This window comes from Rhinolophus hipposideros, assembly GCF_964194185.1.
Source record: "Rhinolophus hipposideros genome assembly, chromosome: 8".
Taxonomy (NCBI): domain Eukaryota; kingdom Metazoa; phylum Chordata; class Mammalia; order Chiroptera; family Rhinolophidae; genus Rhinolophus; species Rhinolophus hipposideros.
The window spans coordinates 68340406-68357361 of record NC_138054.1 but is presented as its reverse complement, the minus strand read 5'-3'; the positions used below and the strand labels follow the sequence as shown (position 1 = coordinate 68357361).

Below are 16956 nucleotides of genomic sequence, written 5' to 3'. Positions count from 1 at the left end.
TACTTATTGAATTATTAGGAAAATATTAAGTTCCTAGGGATGCTTCAGAGAAGGAATTAATCAAGCCCTGATACATGTGGGTACGTGGGGTCAAAAGAGAATTCAGGTAGATGTGCACAGTCTCTGGAATGGCGTTGAGGCTGTCCTCCCTCTCCAAATGGCTTCCTTTTCAAATCCGGATGAGGGGAAAAGCTCCCTGACATTGAAGCTGGGTTTCTGCGTTTGGGAGATTAAGGCGAAAGCTTCTGCATAGTCCAAAGGACAGCACATGACATGTGAGTATTAAAGGAAGAGATGGACAAAAGCCAAATTTAATTACTGAGGTTGTTGTGACGATAATCTCATTTTTCTCATCCAGTCACAGTCTAGGAAGAGCTCTATTCCAAACAGAGTGTTTTTACCCCCCTGAGGGATCCAAACACCTCCTTGTCTCATTTACAGCTATGTGGAAAATCTGAAGTAACGCTGTTCATTGAACTATTTTCAATGCAATGTGCAAAGATACTGCGATTGGCAGATAAGTGATGCCATCGGAGATGTTGACTGTGTTTGTACTGGCCGTACAATGTCAATTAATAAACTGGAATTTCTTTTTTGGGCAAAAAACAAATATTTAGATTTCATTTTGTTTATTCAAGTTCTATCCATTTTTTTTTAAAGATTTTATTGGGGGAGGGGAACAGGACTTTATTGGGGAACAGTGTGTACTGTCCAGGACTTTTTTCCAAGTCAAGTTGTTGTCCTTTTAATCTTAGCTGTGGAGGGCGCATCTCAGCTCCAGCTCCAACTTGCTATTGCTAGTTGCAGGGGGCGCAGCCCACCATCTCTTGCGGGAATCGAACTGGCAACCTTGTGGTTGAGAGGATGCGCTCCAATCAACTGAGCCATCCGGGAGCTCAGCGGCAGCTCAGCTCAAGGTGCCAGGTTCAATCTTAGTTGCAGGGGGCGCAGCCCACCATCCCTTGCGGGAATCGAACTGGCAACCTTGTGGTTGAGAGCCCACTGGCCCATGTGGGAATCGAACCAGCAGCGGAGTTAGGAGCATGGATCTCTAACCACCTGAGCCACCAGGCCGACCCCAACTTCTATCCATTTTTACTTTAACAAATTTATTTTCTATTCCCAACAATGTTTTGCCTTAATATGTACGTAAAGTGGCTACAGGGGAAGTACTAGGATATGTCCATGGCGGGTGGCATCTAACCATTGAAACAAGCAGCTAGAAATGTTGAGAACTGGACTAGCACTGGTACTCAGGAGGGGCTGTTTTCACTGGACTCATAAAACAATAGTTTGGGCAGCACATTTCATTGTTGGATCCTCAGCTTTGCGACTCCGTAGCTCCCCCCCTACCCCCCGGCCCCAGTGTATTTGGAGTAGATTGAATTTTAGGGGATTGACTTAAAGAGTAATTATACTTGTTAGAGATTGATTGATGTAAATTAAATTACAATATGAATTTTAACTGCCAAGTGATACAGTATTTGAATTGGGCACTCAGTGCATTTTGTTGCTTTAGGATATGATACAGGAAGCAAGTAATAATCTTAAGGTTGTCAGGTGAACATGCAGTCAGAGCAGAGAGGTGGTAGGTAGAGGATAGATTTACAAGATGATCTTTCTAGCTGGCATCATCAAAGTTTGGCAACCTGATTTTTTCCTTAGAAGTGTACCTGTCGAGGGGACAAGAATCCTGGAATGTGCTGGTTGATTAGAAGACAACACTTACTGATTTCCCTTTTCTAGATTCCGTGCAGGCTACCCATAGGTTTTTGTTCTCATAGTCTTTCTTCAGACATCTTGGTAAGATTTATTAGTCTGCAGCTTTCTTTTATACTTCATAAAATATTATGAACAGTTCCTGACCCTGTTTTTCTGATTTTAAAGTCTCTTCTGCTGATATTTAATGTAACCTATTATGAGCTGAGTTTGTAAATTTAGTATTCAGAGACTTGGAAGTGCTTTATTGTCAATTGTCCCTTGTACTATATGCTATATAGTATATACAGTATATATACTATCATTGTTGATCACAGCAACCCTGAAAAGGCAGTAGGTATTCTCACTTTACCGATGTTATAGCTGAGAGATCTGGCTTATAGTTGGTGAAGCTGAGATTCAAACCCAGGTCTGCATGGAATCGAAGGCATGCACTTTGTTCTCTCCCACACTGTCATCTCTCTAAATTAGGTCTTGTGCTAGATTTGGGGAATTTCTTAAAATAAGTTTCTTCACATTATAAAAATGCACATGATATAGAAAATGTGGAAAATATAAACCACCTATAATGTTACCACTTAGAGACCTAACAATGATTACTAGTTTGGTGTATTTCTCTCCTGTGTTTATACTTGCATACACATATGCATTTATCATTATATACATTATGCATATGTATGTATATATGACTATATAGTTAAATATATATTTTTATACCTTTATATAAAATTAGTGTTACTATATATTATTTTGTATTTCTTTTCATAAGATAATGGTGATCATTTTCCTGTCATTAAAATTTTCTAAAGCATACCTTTTTAAATGCTACAAAGAATTTTACTAAGTGTATGTGCTATATGTAACCAATCAGTTTCTTATTAAAGCTCTGTAGCTTTTTGCTATGTTTATAATATTTTGATAAACATTCTTGTATACAATTTTTTGCCCATATCTCTAATGGTTTCCTATTATGTATATTTTAAGACTTTTGATTCAACACTGACATCCAGAGAAGTTAGGTCATATATACTCTCACCAGTGGTAGTGTTAGGATTTCCAATGTTAGATATTCTCTCCAATGAATAGTATCATTAAAAAAAAAACCCTAATTTAATAGGTGAAGAACTTAACTCTGATGGTTTTAATTTGTATTTCTTTGACTACCAAAGAGATGAGTATGTATATTGGAATTGTCGTCTGAAGTGCTGCCAGCCTTGGCTCTCCCTCTTCTTCTAAGAGTCACAATGTATGAAGAAGAAAAGGTTATTCCGTGTCCTATCTTTTGGCAGATCTCTGACATCTACATTAGTGGAGAGTCAGGGGACATGTCAGCCAAGGAGAAGCTGCTCCTATGGACCCAGAAGGTGACAGCTGGTTACACAGGAATCAAATGCACCAACTTTTCCTCCTGCTGGAGTGATGGGAAGATGTTCAATGCACTTATTCACCGATACAGGTAAATACAGTAGAAGTTCAGTGTGTCTGGAGGGGTTTCTTTTCATCTCTTGTTTGTAGTTAGTTATAATGTCACTTCCCCCCTCAACCAAGAATTTGATTCATTTTATTCATTTAAAAAGGGAATATATGCCTAGTGCCCAGTGTTCCAGGCACTGGGCACAAATAGCAGTAAACAAAACAGCGAAACTTCTTGCTCTCATTGAGCTTATTTAATAGGCAATAAATTTATTTATTTAAACAAATACCGGGGGTGCCAAAAAAAATGTGTACAAGTGGACACTTTGGTCAACGTTGCTCAAGCAGTAGTTTGTCATAATCAGAAGTGTCTGGACGCTGATGGTAACCACTTTGAGCCCCTCTTGTAATTACAGAAGTCAAACGTAACTTGTATTCATCTTTTGTTATCGATATATATTGAGTCTTAACAATTTTAATACAGTTTTCCTTTCTTAAAATGTCTATACATTTTTTTGGCACCCTTTGTATATGCTGTCATACAAGTGGTAAGCTCAGTGGAGGGATAGGGAGTTACGGGATTGTGGCATTTTGGACAGGAAGCTGGCCTCTCTGGTGACGCTGGAGCAGAGACCAGCCATGCAGGCCTCTAGGGTCAGTGTTTCAGTTGGAGGGAATAGCAAGTGCAGAGGGCCTGAAGCGGGGCCTGGCTTATCATGGCTGAGGAGCAGCAGGTAGCTGGAGAGAGATGGGTGAAGGAGACAGGGATTTTAAATGACAAAAATTACAATTAGCGTATTCTTAGTGGTCATAGCACGCCCTCATTTTCACTCTACTAATTTATGATACTTTCTCCATGAAATCCAACAAGGCTACTGTTGTGTAAGGTTAGAATTAGAGATCACTGGGCTGCTGACAGGTCACTAACAGTGGGACTAGTGCCTCTCTAGACCTCTTGCTTTCTAATTCAACCAGTGTTTTTCAGCTCTGGGTACTTTTAAGAGGTCTTCTTTGTGTGAAGTCATGTATGGTGTGTAGATGGTGGCCTTTCATGTGCCTTGGTGGACTTTTACAGACCTGATCTGGTAGATATGGAGAGGGTACAAATCCAAAGTAACCGAGAGAATCTGGAACAGGCTTTCGAAGTGGCAGAGAGACTGGGGGTCACCCGGCTACTGGATGCAGAAGGTGAGAGTTGACTGAAGTTGTGTGTGTGTGACATATAGTCACTATTCCTTCTGGCAGGTTCTGACTGAGAAATTTCTTATCCTTTCTCTCTCAGATGTGGATGTGCCATCCCCAGATGAAAAGTCTGTAATCACTTATGTATCTTCAATTTATGATGCCTTCCCAAAAGTCCCCGAGGGTGGAGAAGGGATCAATGCCACGGTAAAGGACCGTTTCTTAGATTACTTTGGTTGGTTTGGGTAGAACGTATTGATGAGAACATGTTTCTTAAGTATTCATTACATATAGAGCACTTTTATACAGAGCAACTGAATCCACACCATCTTTATATATGCTCATTAACTGTGGTCCCAGGGAATGAGTCTAGATATTGCTAATTTTGTAGCATCCAGCCTAGACTATTCTAGGTGTTAGGAAATTGAATCGCATTTTGAGAGCCCTTGAGGAGCTTTGAAACTGTGACCCTGAGTATTAAACTGAGCAACTGGATAGGCAATTAGAGGAAAAGGATTTTATGTGGTTTGGGATGGCCTCAGCTTTCTTCTTTGCTTGTTTTGCATACTGCTAATCAGAAGGTGTGTGACATTTACCTTTTGGCAATAGGAAGTAGACGCCAGGTGGCAAGAATACCAAAGCCGAGTGGACTCCCTCATTCCCTGGATCAAACAGCATACAATACTGATGTCAGATAAAACTTTCCCCCAGAACCCTGTTGAACTAAAGGTAAAGTCATGGACTTAAATTGCTTTCTATAAGTTCATTCTAGTGAGTAAGTCTCAGAGCTTGTGGCTGCTAGTTTCTGGGTGAGGTGGTATGAAAACTTGGGCCAGATTGTTTGCATGCATTCATTCATTCAACGAATATTAATTTTGTAGGCACTTTATAACCAGTATATACACTTCAAAGAAACGGAAATTCTGGCCAAGGAGAGAGAAAAAGGAAGAATTGAGGAATTATATAAATTGTTAGAGGTAAGGAGTGCTGTCGTTTGCTGAGAGCTGGGGTTTGCTGGTTTGCATGTTGTTGCCTCTGTTAGGCAGAGCCCCTGCACCCTCTTCCCAACCTGCATTACAGCACTGTTCTCAGGGTGACAAATCTAGCATCACTGTCAGGCTGGGCTTGAATATTTGTGATAAAGGGGTAGTAGCAACGATCTGTATTTTTTAAAGGGCTTACTGGAAAATGGTATACATTTATTTAGAAATCTTGAGTTTTGTGGATGAGTTTCCCTGTTTTTCAGAAGGAAGCTAATTCTTTCCCTAGGATGGGAAAAAAAGAGACTTCATTCACATTAGATTCACACTTCACCTTTTCCAGAATGGGCGTTATTGAGGGGACAGGAGGAGTTGTGTAAAATGTAGAAGGAATCAGTGGGTTTAGAGCATGTAGTCTGTGCATTTCAGAGGTGATTGTTGTGCTCTCACCTCAGGGTGAGGTACTGCTAAATAGTCCATTGCTTTCTCTTATTAGACAATAGGAAAATACTGCTGAATGGCTGGGTAAAGAAGCAAGAAGTGATGTGCGGAAAAATAAGTTAAAACTGGGGCCTGAGGACATGGCTGCGTTTTGGACTAAAGGAGTATGTCTGGGTTTTTTAGGTGTGGATTGAATTTGGCCGAATTAAACTGCCTCAGGGTTACCACCCTAATGATGTAGAAGAAGAGTGGGGAAAGCTCATCATTGAAATGCTGGAGCGAGAGAAATCACTTCGACCAGCTGTGGAGAGGTGAGTCCAGAGCCTGAAGGGGACCTGACATTACTTGCAGGTCTGGTTTGGGCTCTGCACCTTTACTATGGTTTTGATCTTATTTTAGGCTGGAATTGCTGCTACAGATTGCAAACAAAATCCAGAATGGTGCTTTGAACTGTGAAGAAAAACTGACACTAGCTAAGAATACACTGCAGGCTGTAAGTCTGGCTGTTTTGTCTCACTTCTTTTGTCACATGATTCCCACTTTTCACCCTGTTCTCTAATGGTTGAAGTTAACAGTTGAGGAGTCCAGCTGTGTTTTTCCTACTCTTGGGATTGCAGTGGGCCCCTTGGCTGCTTCGATCCTAGTGGGTGGGAGCAGTGGGAGTTTTCCCACCCTTATTCTCCCTTTCTCTCTCAGGACGCTGCTTACCTGGAATCAGGGCAACCAGCACAGTGCGAGTCAGATGTCATCATGTACATTCAGGAATGCGAAGGTCTTATCAGGCAGCTGCAGGTGGATCTCCAGATCCTACGGGATGAGAATTATTACCAGCTAGAAGAGCTGGCTTTTAGGTGAGGAACATGGGACTCAAACGGAGGGTTTGCTTACTGCTGAGTCTCATGGATCAAGAGTCAGGTACTGAAACTTATAACTTGGACCTTGGTGGATACTACAGGTATTTTGGCAGGAAGATTCTCCTGGTGGAAAACAGTTTCCTCTTATTGTAGGCCCTGCCCACTAAGTACCTGGCATCTATGACATCCCACATATTTCACAGTGACCTGCAGGGGTGCGGTACCACATCTGGTGCAGACCTGCTGGTGATCCAAAGCTTCCTTTTATAGAGGAGGAATCCAGGACCTGCAGAGGGGATGAGGAGCGTCCAGGTCACATACTTTGTCACAGAGCCAAGACTAACACCCACATCTTTGGACCCCAGTCTGTTTATTCTGATATGCCATCTAGGAATTGCATAAATGGGTATCGGTTTGCTTCCCTGCATTTAACACTATAACTTGGTATTTGCCTCAAAGACAACTCTAAACAATGATGATGTTAATAATACCACCTTGCATTCCTATACCTCTTGTTCTTTCTCAAAACACATTTCCTGATATGATCTCATTTTTATTTTTACCTCAGCCTTATCAAATGGATAGGGAAGATTTTATTTTTAAAAGTATGTTACAAATTTAAGTCTCGCCCTTCCTTCTCTTCCATTTCAGGGTTATGCGTCTGCAGGATGAGCTGGTCACCTTGCGTCTTGAGTGCACAAATTTGTATCGGAAGGGCCATTTCACTTCACTGGAATTGGTTCCACCCTCTACTTTAACCACAACTCATTTGAAGGCAGAACCTCTGACCAAGGGAACCCATTCTTCTTCTACTTCCTGGTTCCGAAAGCCCATGACTCGGGCTGAACTTGTGTCTATCTCCTCCTCTGAAGACGAAGGCAATCTCCGTTTTGTGTATGAACTGCTGTCTTGGGTAGAAGAAATGCAGGTGGGTGTGTGTTCCAGATGTTTCTACAGCGCCCTAAGATGTGTTGGATCCAGCAGCTTGTTTGCGAAGACCAGGTTGCTTTGTGCCCCTTGTATCAATTCCCTGAATCACTGGACTTTGGCTCCCTTCTCCTTAAATTTTAAACGATGGATCAGTGCAAATCCTCACAATCCCACACAGAATAGCATAGGCTTTTCTATTTTGAAACCCTTTGGGAATTTGTTTCTTTCAGCTAACTGTACTCTAAGTGGGAGCTTATGGGAGAAGTTGCAGAGTTTGTTTATCTGTTGTCTTTTCTGAAATTTCCTCATTGGCAGAGAAGCTTATTCTTCACTTTTTGTTTTTGGCCTTAGCACTAACATTTAAGCAAGGCTGCTATGCTTCACAATTCTAAGGGGCACTATTTTTTTTTAAATTTATTTTTCAATTACAGTTGACACACAATATTACATTAGTTTCAGGTGTACAATGTAGTGATTAGACATTTCTATACCTTCCAGAGTGATCACCCAATAAGTCTAGTACCTATTGGACACCATACGTAGTTATTACAATATTGTGATTATATTCCCTATGTTGTATTTTATATCCCTAAGGGACACTATTTACATGTATTCAATAGTTCAGGTTCAGTATTGTCTTTCTTATCTTTCTAACCCTTTTGTATGAAATTCTTTTCATCTCTTGATGATGGATTTCCCCACGTACCAATAAATAAAAGCATTCAAAGACAAGCTAATGTTTTAAAATTCATTGGCCAATAGTTGATGCCATGAATGAAGCTTAATATTTTCAGATATTTCTTTCTTATGTCCATTGTGATTATAAAATGCTCCATAAAGGGAAATGCCTAAATTATAAAGTTAAGCATCTTCAGCCTGTGGAAACACCTTTCTGGTTGGTAAACGTAGGAAAGTATTCCCATAATGCGGCAGCAAAAGGCTGCCTCTGCTTCAATAGCTGAGGGGGTTTAGTCTCCAGCTCCTTGGGGGTGATTATGACATATTTTCCTATAAGAGGCCATGATGGAGATAGTTTAGATGTCCTTTGCCCAGTCCTCTGTCCCCAGTCCCCTTATCCAGACATTGATTCTGACAATTTTCTGTTTCTGCTAACATAGCAGTAAATTGTTACATATGTATTTTTTTCTTTTCCAGATGAAACTGGAGCGAGCAGAGTGGGGCAATGACCTGCCTAGTGTGGAGTTGCAGCTGGAAACACAGCAGCACATTCACACCAGTGTCGAAGAACTGAGCTCAAGTGTCAAAGAGGCGAGGTTGTATGAGGTGTGTGGCAGTCAGAGTCCATGATGGAGAGTGGGCGGGGCAGGGCGGGAACCTGGCAGTGGGCAGTGCAGCTGTCCCTAAGGAGAAGGGGGCTCTGGGAAAGAGTGATAACCAGGAGCAGCACTTGGCAACACACTCCCTTTTCACTGAAATGTTGTGCGCTTTGAAATAATCTTGTGAGAAAGATATTTTTATTAACCTTTCTTACTAAAAAGAAAAGTGCTATTGAAAGCTAAGGTCAAAATTATTAAGTAAAGGATGCAGTTACCAAGCTCAGGCCCTCTGCTCCAAAAGTTCATGCTCTTTCCATTTTACCTTTTGTCTGCGGTTGAGTGCTGATATAGAGAAACTAGTCTCTCTTCTTCCTCACTCGTTCTATCTTCCCGTTTTTTTATTTTCACTCTCCCCTTTCAAAAAGTAATTGAGTGGTTTGACTATCATCAGGCATAGGTTTTGCCTAGAAACCTCCCAGAATTACTGGAAGCACAGAACAGGGAGGTTGTATTTGCCCTGCTGAACTATTCCTCACTTAGTGCTGCTCCATGCCATGAAATCTGACCCAGAGATACCCTGTCTAAGCTTCTGTTTTAGTCAGTAACCAATCTTTACCTGGGTGCAGAAGTGGTACTTAACCTGGTAGAAACGATAACCATAGATGCACTTTAGTTACTCTTTTTCTAATGTATTCTTATTTCATTTCTTGCTCATCAGGGGAAAATGTCCCAGAATTTTCATACTAGTTATGTTGAAACTCTTGGCAAACTGGAGACACAGTATTGTAAATTGAAGGTAAGTTTTGACCAACTTTTTCATGTTCTGTTCATGGAGAATCTAGTTCCGTCCAAACAACTCTTCCCTAATTCAGAGAGGTCTTGGTTTGGCGCTGTTTTGGTTTTCTGTTTATTAGATTATATCATTTACTATTCAGCTATTCATATGTATTATAACATTTTCTTAATGGATCAGAAACCACTGCCCCAGAAAGTTTTAAGTAGAGCTTATCCCAGCTGCCACGCTTAACCAAAGCAGTGGCTATCTGTGCTGTGAGACACCAACACTACAAGATTGGTGGGGAGGGTTTCCACCCATTCTCTTTATTCCTTTCTTTCAAGATTGTCCAGAGTAGGACAGGCCCAGGATCGTTCTGTATCCAGGGCACCCCACAAAGGCCTGCTGAATTCTAGTTAGGACTGACAAGGGCTCTGGGAGGCCTGTACCAAACTTGTACTAAATTTAAATCCATGGAGAAACACCCAGGGATGAAAAAGCAAGGCTAAATTCATTTCCTGAGTTTTTCTTTGCTTTGATGTCAAATGTGCTGTCTTCTATAGATGAAAGGCTGGCAGTCTAACCTTGTAATCCTTGCTTTGTCTAGGAAACTTCTAGCTTCCGGATGAGGCACCTTCAGAGCCTGCATAAATTTGTCTCCAGAGCTACAGCTGAGTTGATTTGGTTGAATGAGAAGGAGGAGGAGGAACTAGCATATGATTGGAGTGACAACAATCCCAATATCTCAGCCAAGAGAAATTACTTCTCTGTGAGTCTAGCACAACAGGCCTGTTGTATTTGTGTAATAGCAGAAGGACACAGAGGGGCTCATCTGCTGAGAGCTTGGATTTCTGGATTTTCATTCTGCTAGGTAGAAATCGGCGCCCTGCTTAATGCATCTATGCATGTGAGAAGTGTATACGGAGAGGGAAATCGAGCCCTTCAATGAATTTATTTAGTAAGAAAGTGTTTTGGGTGAATAGAGCAGCAGCCTGCAAGTTGAGTCATGTAAGAAGCAATATAGCTTTGTGGTTAAGATTGCACACTTTGGAGTGAGATCAATCAAACTTCAAAGTCTTATTTCTCTGCTTACTAGCTCTGTGACCTTCGGCAAGTCATTTAATCTCTCTGGACCTCTGTAAAATGGGAAACTAGTACTCCACCATTTCAAAGCGTTGTGTAAAAGATGTAATAAGATTTAATAAGCTAATATAGTGAAGTACTTGGTACGGGGCTTAGTATTGTTTAACTGAGGTGTACTCTTGACTTCTCAATTCTGAATTCTCTTTAATTCATTTGATAATGTTTTGGTTTCAATCTCTTCATTTCTAAAATATGAAGGAAAATTCAGCATTGGACTATGGGAAAATGCTTTGAATTCTTTTCAGTGAAAGATGTATACAAGTAAGTAGGGTTAATTTTTGCTACTTTTAGTGTTTCTACATCTCAGAGGATTTTTAACTATTTTATAAACCCTGTGCAAAGGAAGCTTATTTACTAACACTTACTTTAGATACTTTAATTCCGTTCATTTAGAGTTTTTAAAAAAATATAAATTTCTCTTGATTGGAGAGTGGCATATGATCATTCTGAAGTAAAGAAAAAAGACTAGATACTATAATACAGTAAACAGTTTGTATGAGGTCGGAAATTAGGCTGTGATAGAGATATAAGTGCTTGGAAAGCATCAAGGAGAAGGGGTCAAGTCTGACAGTAAGTTTCAGTACAGAAGAGATAGTCCTATAATGGTAACAAGATGTAGAGCCAGAGGAGGGCACTACAGGCTAAGGAAATAGTCTGAGCAAAGCCAGCTAGTCAGAGATGCGGATCCACTGGTGTGTCAGGTACTGTTAGGTGGGTGCTGACGTCAACTAGCTACCCTCGCCAAGTTATCTCCTATGTCTGCTTCCAGTGCTCATCCTATGTTCCCCCACTTACTCGGGTCTGGCTTGTGTCCCGTATCCTTTGTGAATCATTCTCCAGTAATTCCAGCATTTTTGCTCTTCTCTGAAATCCTCTGACATGTACCGTTTATGCATCTCATTTTGGCACTAACCCAGCGCTGTAGGCTTTTTAAAAGTAGGGCAGGGAACACAGCCTTTTCTTTATTGCTACTCCTCCCTTAATAGCACTGACTGTAAAATTGAATTCAATGTTCAGGAGTTGACAGTGGAACTGGAGGAGAAACAGGACGTGTTTCGCTCTCTACAAGATACAGCGGAGCTGCTGTCACTTGAGAACCACCCAGCCAAGCAGACTGTGGAGGTACGTGACTAAAGAATGTGTGAGGGTCCAGTGCTCAGAGGTAGATATTACGGAAGTATTCAGATCAGAGGCTTTGTTCTGCTGAAAGACCCGCAGGAAGTGTCAGGGATCGTTTGTCCTGGATCGGCTCCCTTTTTGTCCCACCCCCAAAAGACTGCAAACACTTTGAAGGTCGAAGGAGAAGACTACGAGAAACAGGAAACGGTATGGACGCCTAACTTCATGGGGAAGGTGGACTTGGACCATGAGTTTTCAAATAACTATCCAAACTGATCCTGTGTCTTGTTTGGTGCCTTTGCCCAGTGAAGAGAGACCGTGGAGGAAACCAGGAGGAGTTTATTTATGCCTGGGTTCTGCTGGCTAGATCATTTAGTTGCAACTGAGTGTGGAGGAAGCCTTTTCCATACTCGTATAACCCCTTTTAACAAAAGCATGTTGGATAAAGGACAAGCCTCTTTCTTATGCGAAGCACTGAGCCATCTGCCAGTCAAGTATCTGCATGCGTCTTCTGTTGGCCTCTGTCATTAGCAGAGTTGTACTTGGAAGAGGGCATTGCTCATATTTATTGGATCTACCAAACTCATGCCCTTCCATTCGTGTGCTTGGTCCTTGCAGGCTTACAGTGCCGCTGTCCAGTCCCAACTGCAGTGGATGAGGCAGCTGTGCTTGTGTGTTGAGCAGCATGTGAAAGAGAATACTGCTTACTTTCAGGTACGTGGGCTTTATGTCTGTGTCTGTGCATGTGTGTGTGCACCAGAGAGGATCAGAAGAATCTTTGTTTTCATTCTGGCAGGAGGTATGTGTGTGTGCATGCGTGAGCACGCACCTATACATGGGAAAGGCGAGGTTAACATCTCATCCGTATCAGTTAGCTTCTGTTGTATAAACCACCACACCAACAACTTAGTTGCTTAAAACAAACAGCATTTAGTAGTGCATGATTCTGTGGGTTGACAATTTGGGCTGCGCTCAGCTGAGTGGGTTTTCTCATCTTGCCTGGGTTAATCATGGCTGCAGGCAGCTGATTGGTCCCAAATGGCATCACTCACATGTCTGAGAGTTGGCTGGGGTGACAGGGTACAAGTCTATATACAAGTCTCTAGCATCCAGTAGACGGTCCTAGACTTCTTCACAGAGTACCTGTGTTCTGCAAGCTACAGACAGAGGAATCCCCAGTGGACAAACACTTGTTTCTGTTCTGTCACATTTACTGATGGCCACTGGCTGAGGGAAATCACGTGACCATGTGCTTCTTTAAGGGGAATAGAAATAGACTCCCTCTTCTCTTGATGGGAGGAGCTATAAAATATCAGGACCATCTTTTTTCTGTAGTCTATCACAGCATGAAGAATACACTACTTGTTTTCAGGTGAGGGTGGGAGGAGGAAATAAGCTATTATCTCTGTTTGGTTGTTCCCTAAATTAAATAATCTCCCTGATCATTTTGTAATCATACCAATGAATTGAAACATTTGATCACCCAACCTCTAGACTTTTGTGAAATATACTTCACAGCCAAGTGCTGTCACTAAGCAGAAGTCGAGGAACCAGCAGTGATTTCTGAGGAGTGATGCAGACCAACTTTCCATAGGGTTCAGCACGCTTTGTGCTTGTCATCACTAATACTTCCCGGCCAAGGCATTCTAAAACCTCCAGTTTACACTGAGGCGGCCTTTGTAATGAACTACTGCTAATCCAAGAAAGTGTAATCAGCTTTGCTCAGCTCTGCACAGTAAGATTCTCTTTCTCGCTTAAGACCGTGGTGTTGTGACGTATTGAGTACAAGGCACCCCTCCCTTGTATCCCCACAGTTCTTCAGTGATGCACGAGACCTGGAGTCATTCTTGAGGAACCTCCAAGACTCCATCAAACGAAAATACTCCTGTGATCACAACACCAGCTTGTCCCGCCTTGAGGACCTGCTCCAGGACTCCATGGTGGGTGTTGCATCAGTGGGATGATGACAGAAACATCCTCTGAGAAACAGAGTAAATCTTATCAGCTGCTGCTGTTTATATCCTTGAAAGCTCCTGGACAGGGGGGCGTTGTTACATGGTTTGGCTCACGTGCTAATAGAGTTTAATCAATTTGTTCTTTTTCCTTTTTTCGTTTTTCCTTTAAGAAGTTGCTAATAAGATTCCTTTGGGTATATTACTGAAGTAAAGGCCTAGTCCTCTCCCCCTGAGCCACTTATGCACCTTGTACTTTCTTTGCATTGTTCCTATCTATTTTAATTCAATAGTTGGAGCCAAAGATGAGGTGTAGAGCATGAAAAATAGGGTTGAAGAGAATCAACTGACATCAGGTTCTTTTTCACTCTCTCATGTAAAGAGAATTGAAAAAAATCACACAACTCCAATGAACTACATCTGAGCCAAGTTTTTCCTCCTTGGCAATTTTCTTTTGGTAATAATGAGGTACTGAAAAAAATTGATATTAATTAAGGACAACCTTAAAAGTCTTATTTAGATGTAATGCAATATTATCCAGTTAATTATGTAGCAGTATTTTTTAGAAATAGTATTGCATCCAGTATTTAATACAAATCAACTTTACACTTATTTTCTCCATTGAATTATTTCTTCAGGAGTGCTGGTAATAAAATCAGCAGCTGTACTACTTATATTTATTGAATGTATATTACATAGAGTTGGCAAGACAGAGCTCAAGGTACATCTCAAATTAAGATAGAAATCTGTATTTAATAGAGAAATTACATTTCCTGTATGAGAAGCCAGGAAATTCTCACATTTCAATAGAAAATTACAAATAAGAATCAGAATAGCCCAAAACAGTGTCATTTTTTCATGGGTAAGACTTGGGCATTTGTGAACATTAGTTGATTTTTGTTTTGTTTTGTTTTTACACTTTCAGGTAGTGTAAACCTGTGAATGGGTTCACATTCGGTGTTTCACTTGAGCAAGTAATCTTAATTTAATTAATTTAGAATGAAAGGTAAAAACCTAACTTTTCAGATGTTGTCTCTAGAATGTCTCTCTTGGAGGTACTTCAGATATGAAGGAGGAATATAATAATCTTTGGCGATTGTCTCCTCCCTCCCACAGAGTACTTCCTGTTGTAGGGTAACTCCTCTGCAATTGTTGTCTTATCTTCTCTTCTCGAGGGTCGCTGCTCTGTTCCCTCCTCTCCAGGTCAGGGCATCGGGTTGGCGGCGTCATCGGGGCATGGAGTCACCTGGGTCTGCTCCTCAGCTTGTCCGTCAGGTTCGGGAGCAGCTGTCCTGGCTTCTGGTTCTTTCAGAACTTTTACCACGCTGAGCACTTGGTCTCTGGAGTTTGAGATGTTTGAGATGATGTGGGTTAGACAGAAACTGACATCTTTATTACAAGGAAAATGACATGGGTAGACCAGCTCTCAAGTATGGAACATTGTGGCTGTCTCCCCGATATATTCCACTCCTCTTTCTTAACTAATAAGTTAAAGTTGTATTTCTTCCAATCATGCTCCCGGGGACAGGCACAGGTAGTTTATTTAAGCATTTCTTTTTCTTTACTTGCATATTCTTAATTCTTTAATGGCATTTCTTAACATTATTAACTCTTTACTCTCATCACATCTACTTCCATCCTAAGAAAGCCCTCTTCTGGGGAGTTTTTGTATCTCAAAATGGGCTTGAAATATCCTGGTTAATCTTCTACTCTAATGGAATTGGTAGTAGATTGCTACCAATTTTTTGACAAGAGGTTTATTAGCTTTTAAGATAATTGGATTTGCAGAGACTGGAGAGTTTCAATTTTGCACGGTACTGCTTTCAAACCAATCAAATTTATGTGACTGGCACAGCAAAACACTAAAGAGTAAACCCTAAATCATTTGTCACGATGCCTTCACCAACAATATTGTTTTGTACATTGTTGGTTGAAGAGCTAAGATCTTTCTGTAGAAAGTGTGACTCAATTTAAGAAAGTAAAACATTTGTGGTAGAGCTTGGGAGACATAATTATTAAACGATTTTTAAAGAGTGTAACTCTAGCTTTTCCTAAGCAGAAGGCAAGAACTGGCTTCTACCAGTGAGAAATTGAGTAATAATAATAACAACAATAACAACATAGTTGTTATTATTGTTTTTAACTTACCTGTTCTCTGAACCTTAATTTAGGGAAATCCTTTGTTAGCTTTATAGCTGTATTTGGCAGCTAGAAGTTTGTTTGTTTATTTATTTATTTATTTATTTTGCATGGCTTTATGGCTCATTGGAAGGGCACAGGAGAAAGCTTCAAAATTTGAATACAGAAGCACTTGGTAGAAGACAGAAATAGTTTCTCCTTTTTTCTTTCTCCTTGTATTGCTAAGATGGCTCCACCAAGGATCCCTCCTTAACTGAGAAATGTCATTCTCTGAGGGAGTGGAGCTCGCAGTTTTCTCTGTGGACTGAGTAACCACGTTAATGTGTTGTTGATTTTCTTCTCATTTTGTAGGATGAAAAGGAACAGCTTATACAGTCCAAGAGTTCCGTTGCCAGTCTTGTTGGGAGATCAAAAACCATTGTTCAGCTGAAGCCACGCAGTCCCGACCACGTGCTAAAGAGCACCATTTCAGTGAAGGCCGTCTGTGACTATCGGCAGATCGAGGTGAGGAGGTGGAAAGGGTCCCTCTGGCTCCAGCGGGAAGGAGGGAAGAAGGGAAGCCTCCAGTTAGGGCTGTGATCATAAGGAAAGGTCAAATGATAGAGTTTTTAAAAATTAGACGTTAAACATGCTCAAATCTCTTATCACTTAAAAAAAATTTCTTCCATTCTACCTTCTTGATCCACTCCCTGGCTCCGGGATTGGCATCATCATTTACCCAGTTGCTAAAGTGGTGACAGAAATGGTACTTAGCACCTGGGAGATACCCTTGACTCCTCCCCTCCTACCCCATAGCTAGTAGGGCTACCAAGGTAATACTAACTTGTACATAAATATCCCCTAGAGGTACTCCTTTCTGTCCCTGCTGCTGCTGCTGCCGCCTTTGGTTAGACCATAAGTTTCTTTCATTTGGATCATTGCATCAACTTCCCCATTCAATGCATTCTTTATCCTACCACCATAGTCTTTTACAAAAAATGTCACTCCCCTGCTTAAGTCCTACAACAATTCCCCATTTCTATTTATAAAGTC

The 16956-nt window shown here is 41.1% G+C and overlaps 1 protein-coding gene across 19 annotated transcripts in view; it reads left to right on the top strand.

Annotated features, from left to right (window-relative positions):
* The window catches only part of MACF1 (microtubule actin crosslinking factor 1), a 312440-nt gene that overhangs the window by 155993 nt on the left and 139491 nt on the right, over positions 1–16956 (top strand). For all 19 annotated transcript variants that reach the window (XM_081054961.1, XM_081054954.1, XM_081054959.1 and 16 more), the window contains 16 exons: positions 3009–3175; positions 4208–4320; positions 4415–4521; positions 4924–5043; positions 5196–5291; positions 5919–6046; positions 6135–6228; positions 6432–6586; positions 7241–7517; positions 8675–8803; positions 9515–9592; positions 10179–10340; positions 11732–11836; positions 12452–12547; positions 13648–13773; positions 16276–16428. In XM_081054961.1, the coding sequence (XP_080911087.1) occupies positions 3009–3175; positions 4208–4320; positions 4415–4521; positions 4924–5043; positions 5196–5291; positions 5919–6046; positions 6135–6228; positions 6432–6586; positions 7241–7517; positions 8675–8803; positions 9515–9592; positions 10179–10340; positions 11732–11836; positions 12452–12547; positions 13648–13773; positions 16276–16428 (2106 nt within the window). The remainder of the gene's footprint in view (positions 1–3008; positions 3176–4207; positions 4321–4414; positions 4522–4923; positions 5044–5195; positions 5292–5918; positions 6047–6134; positions 6229–6431; positions 6587–7240; positions 7518–8674; positions 8804–9514; positions 9593–10178; positions 10341–11731; positions 11837–12451; positions 12548–13647; positions 13774–16275; positions 16429–16956) is intronic.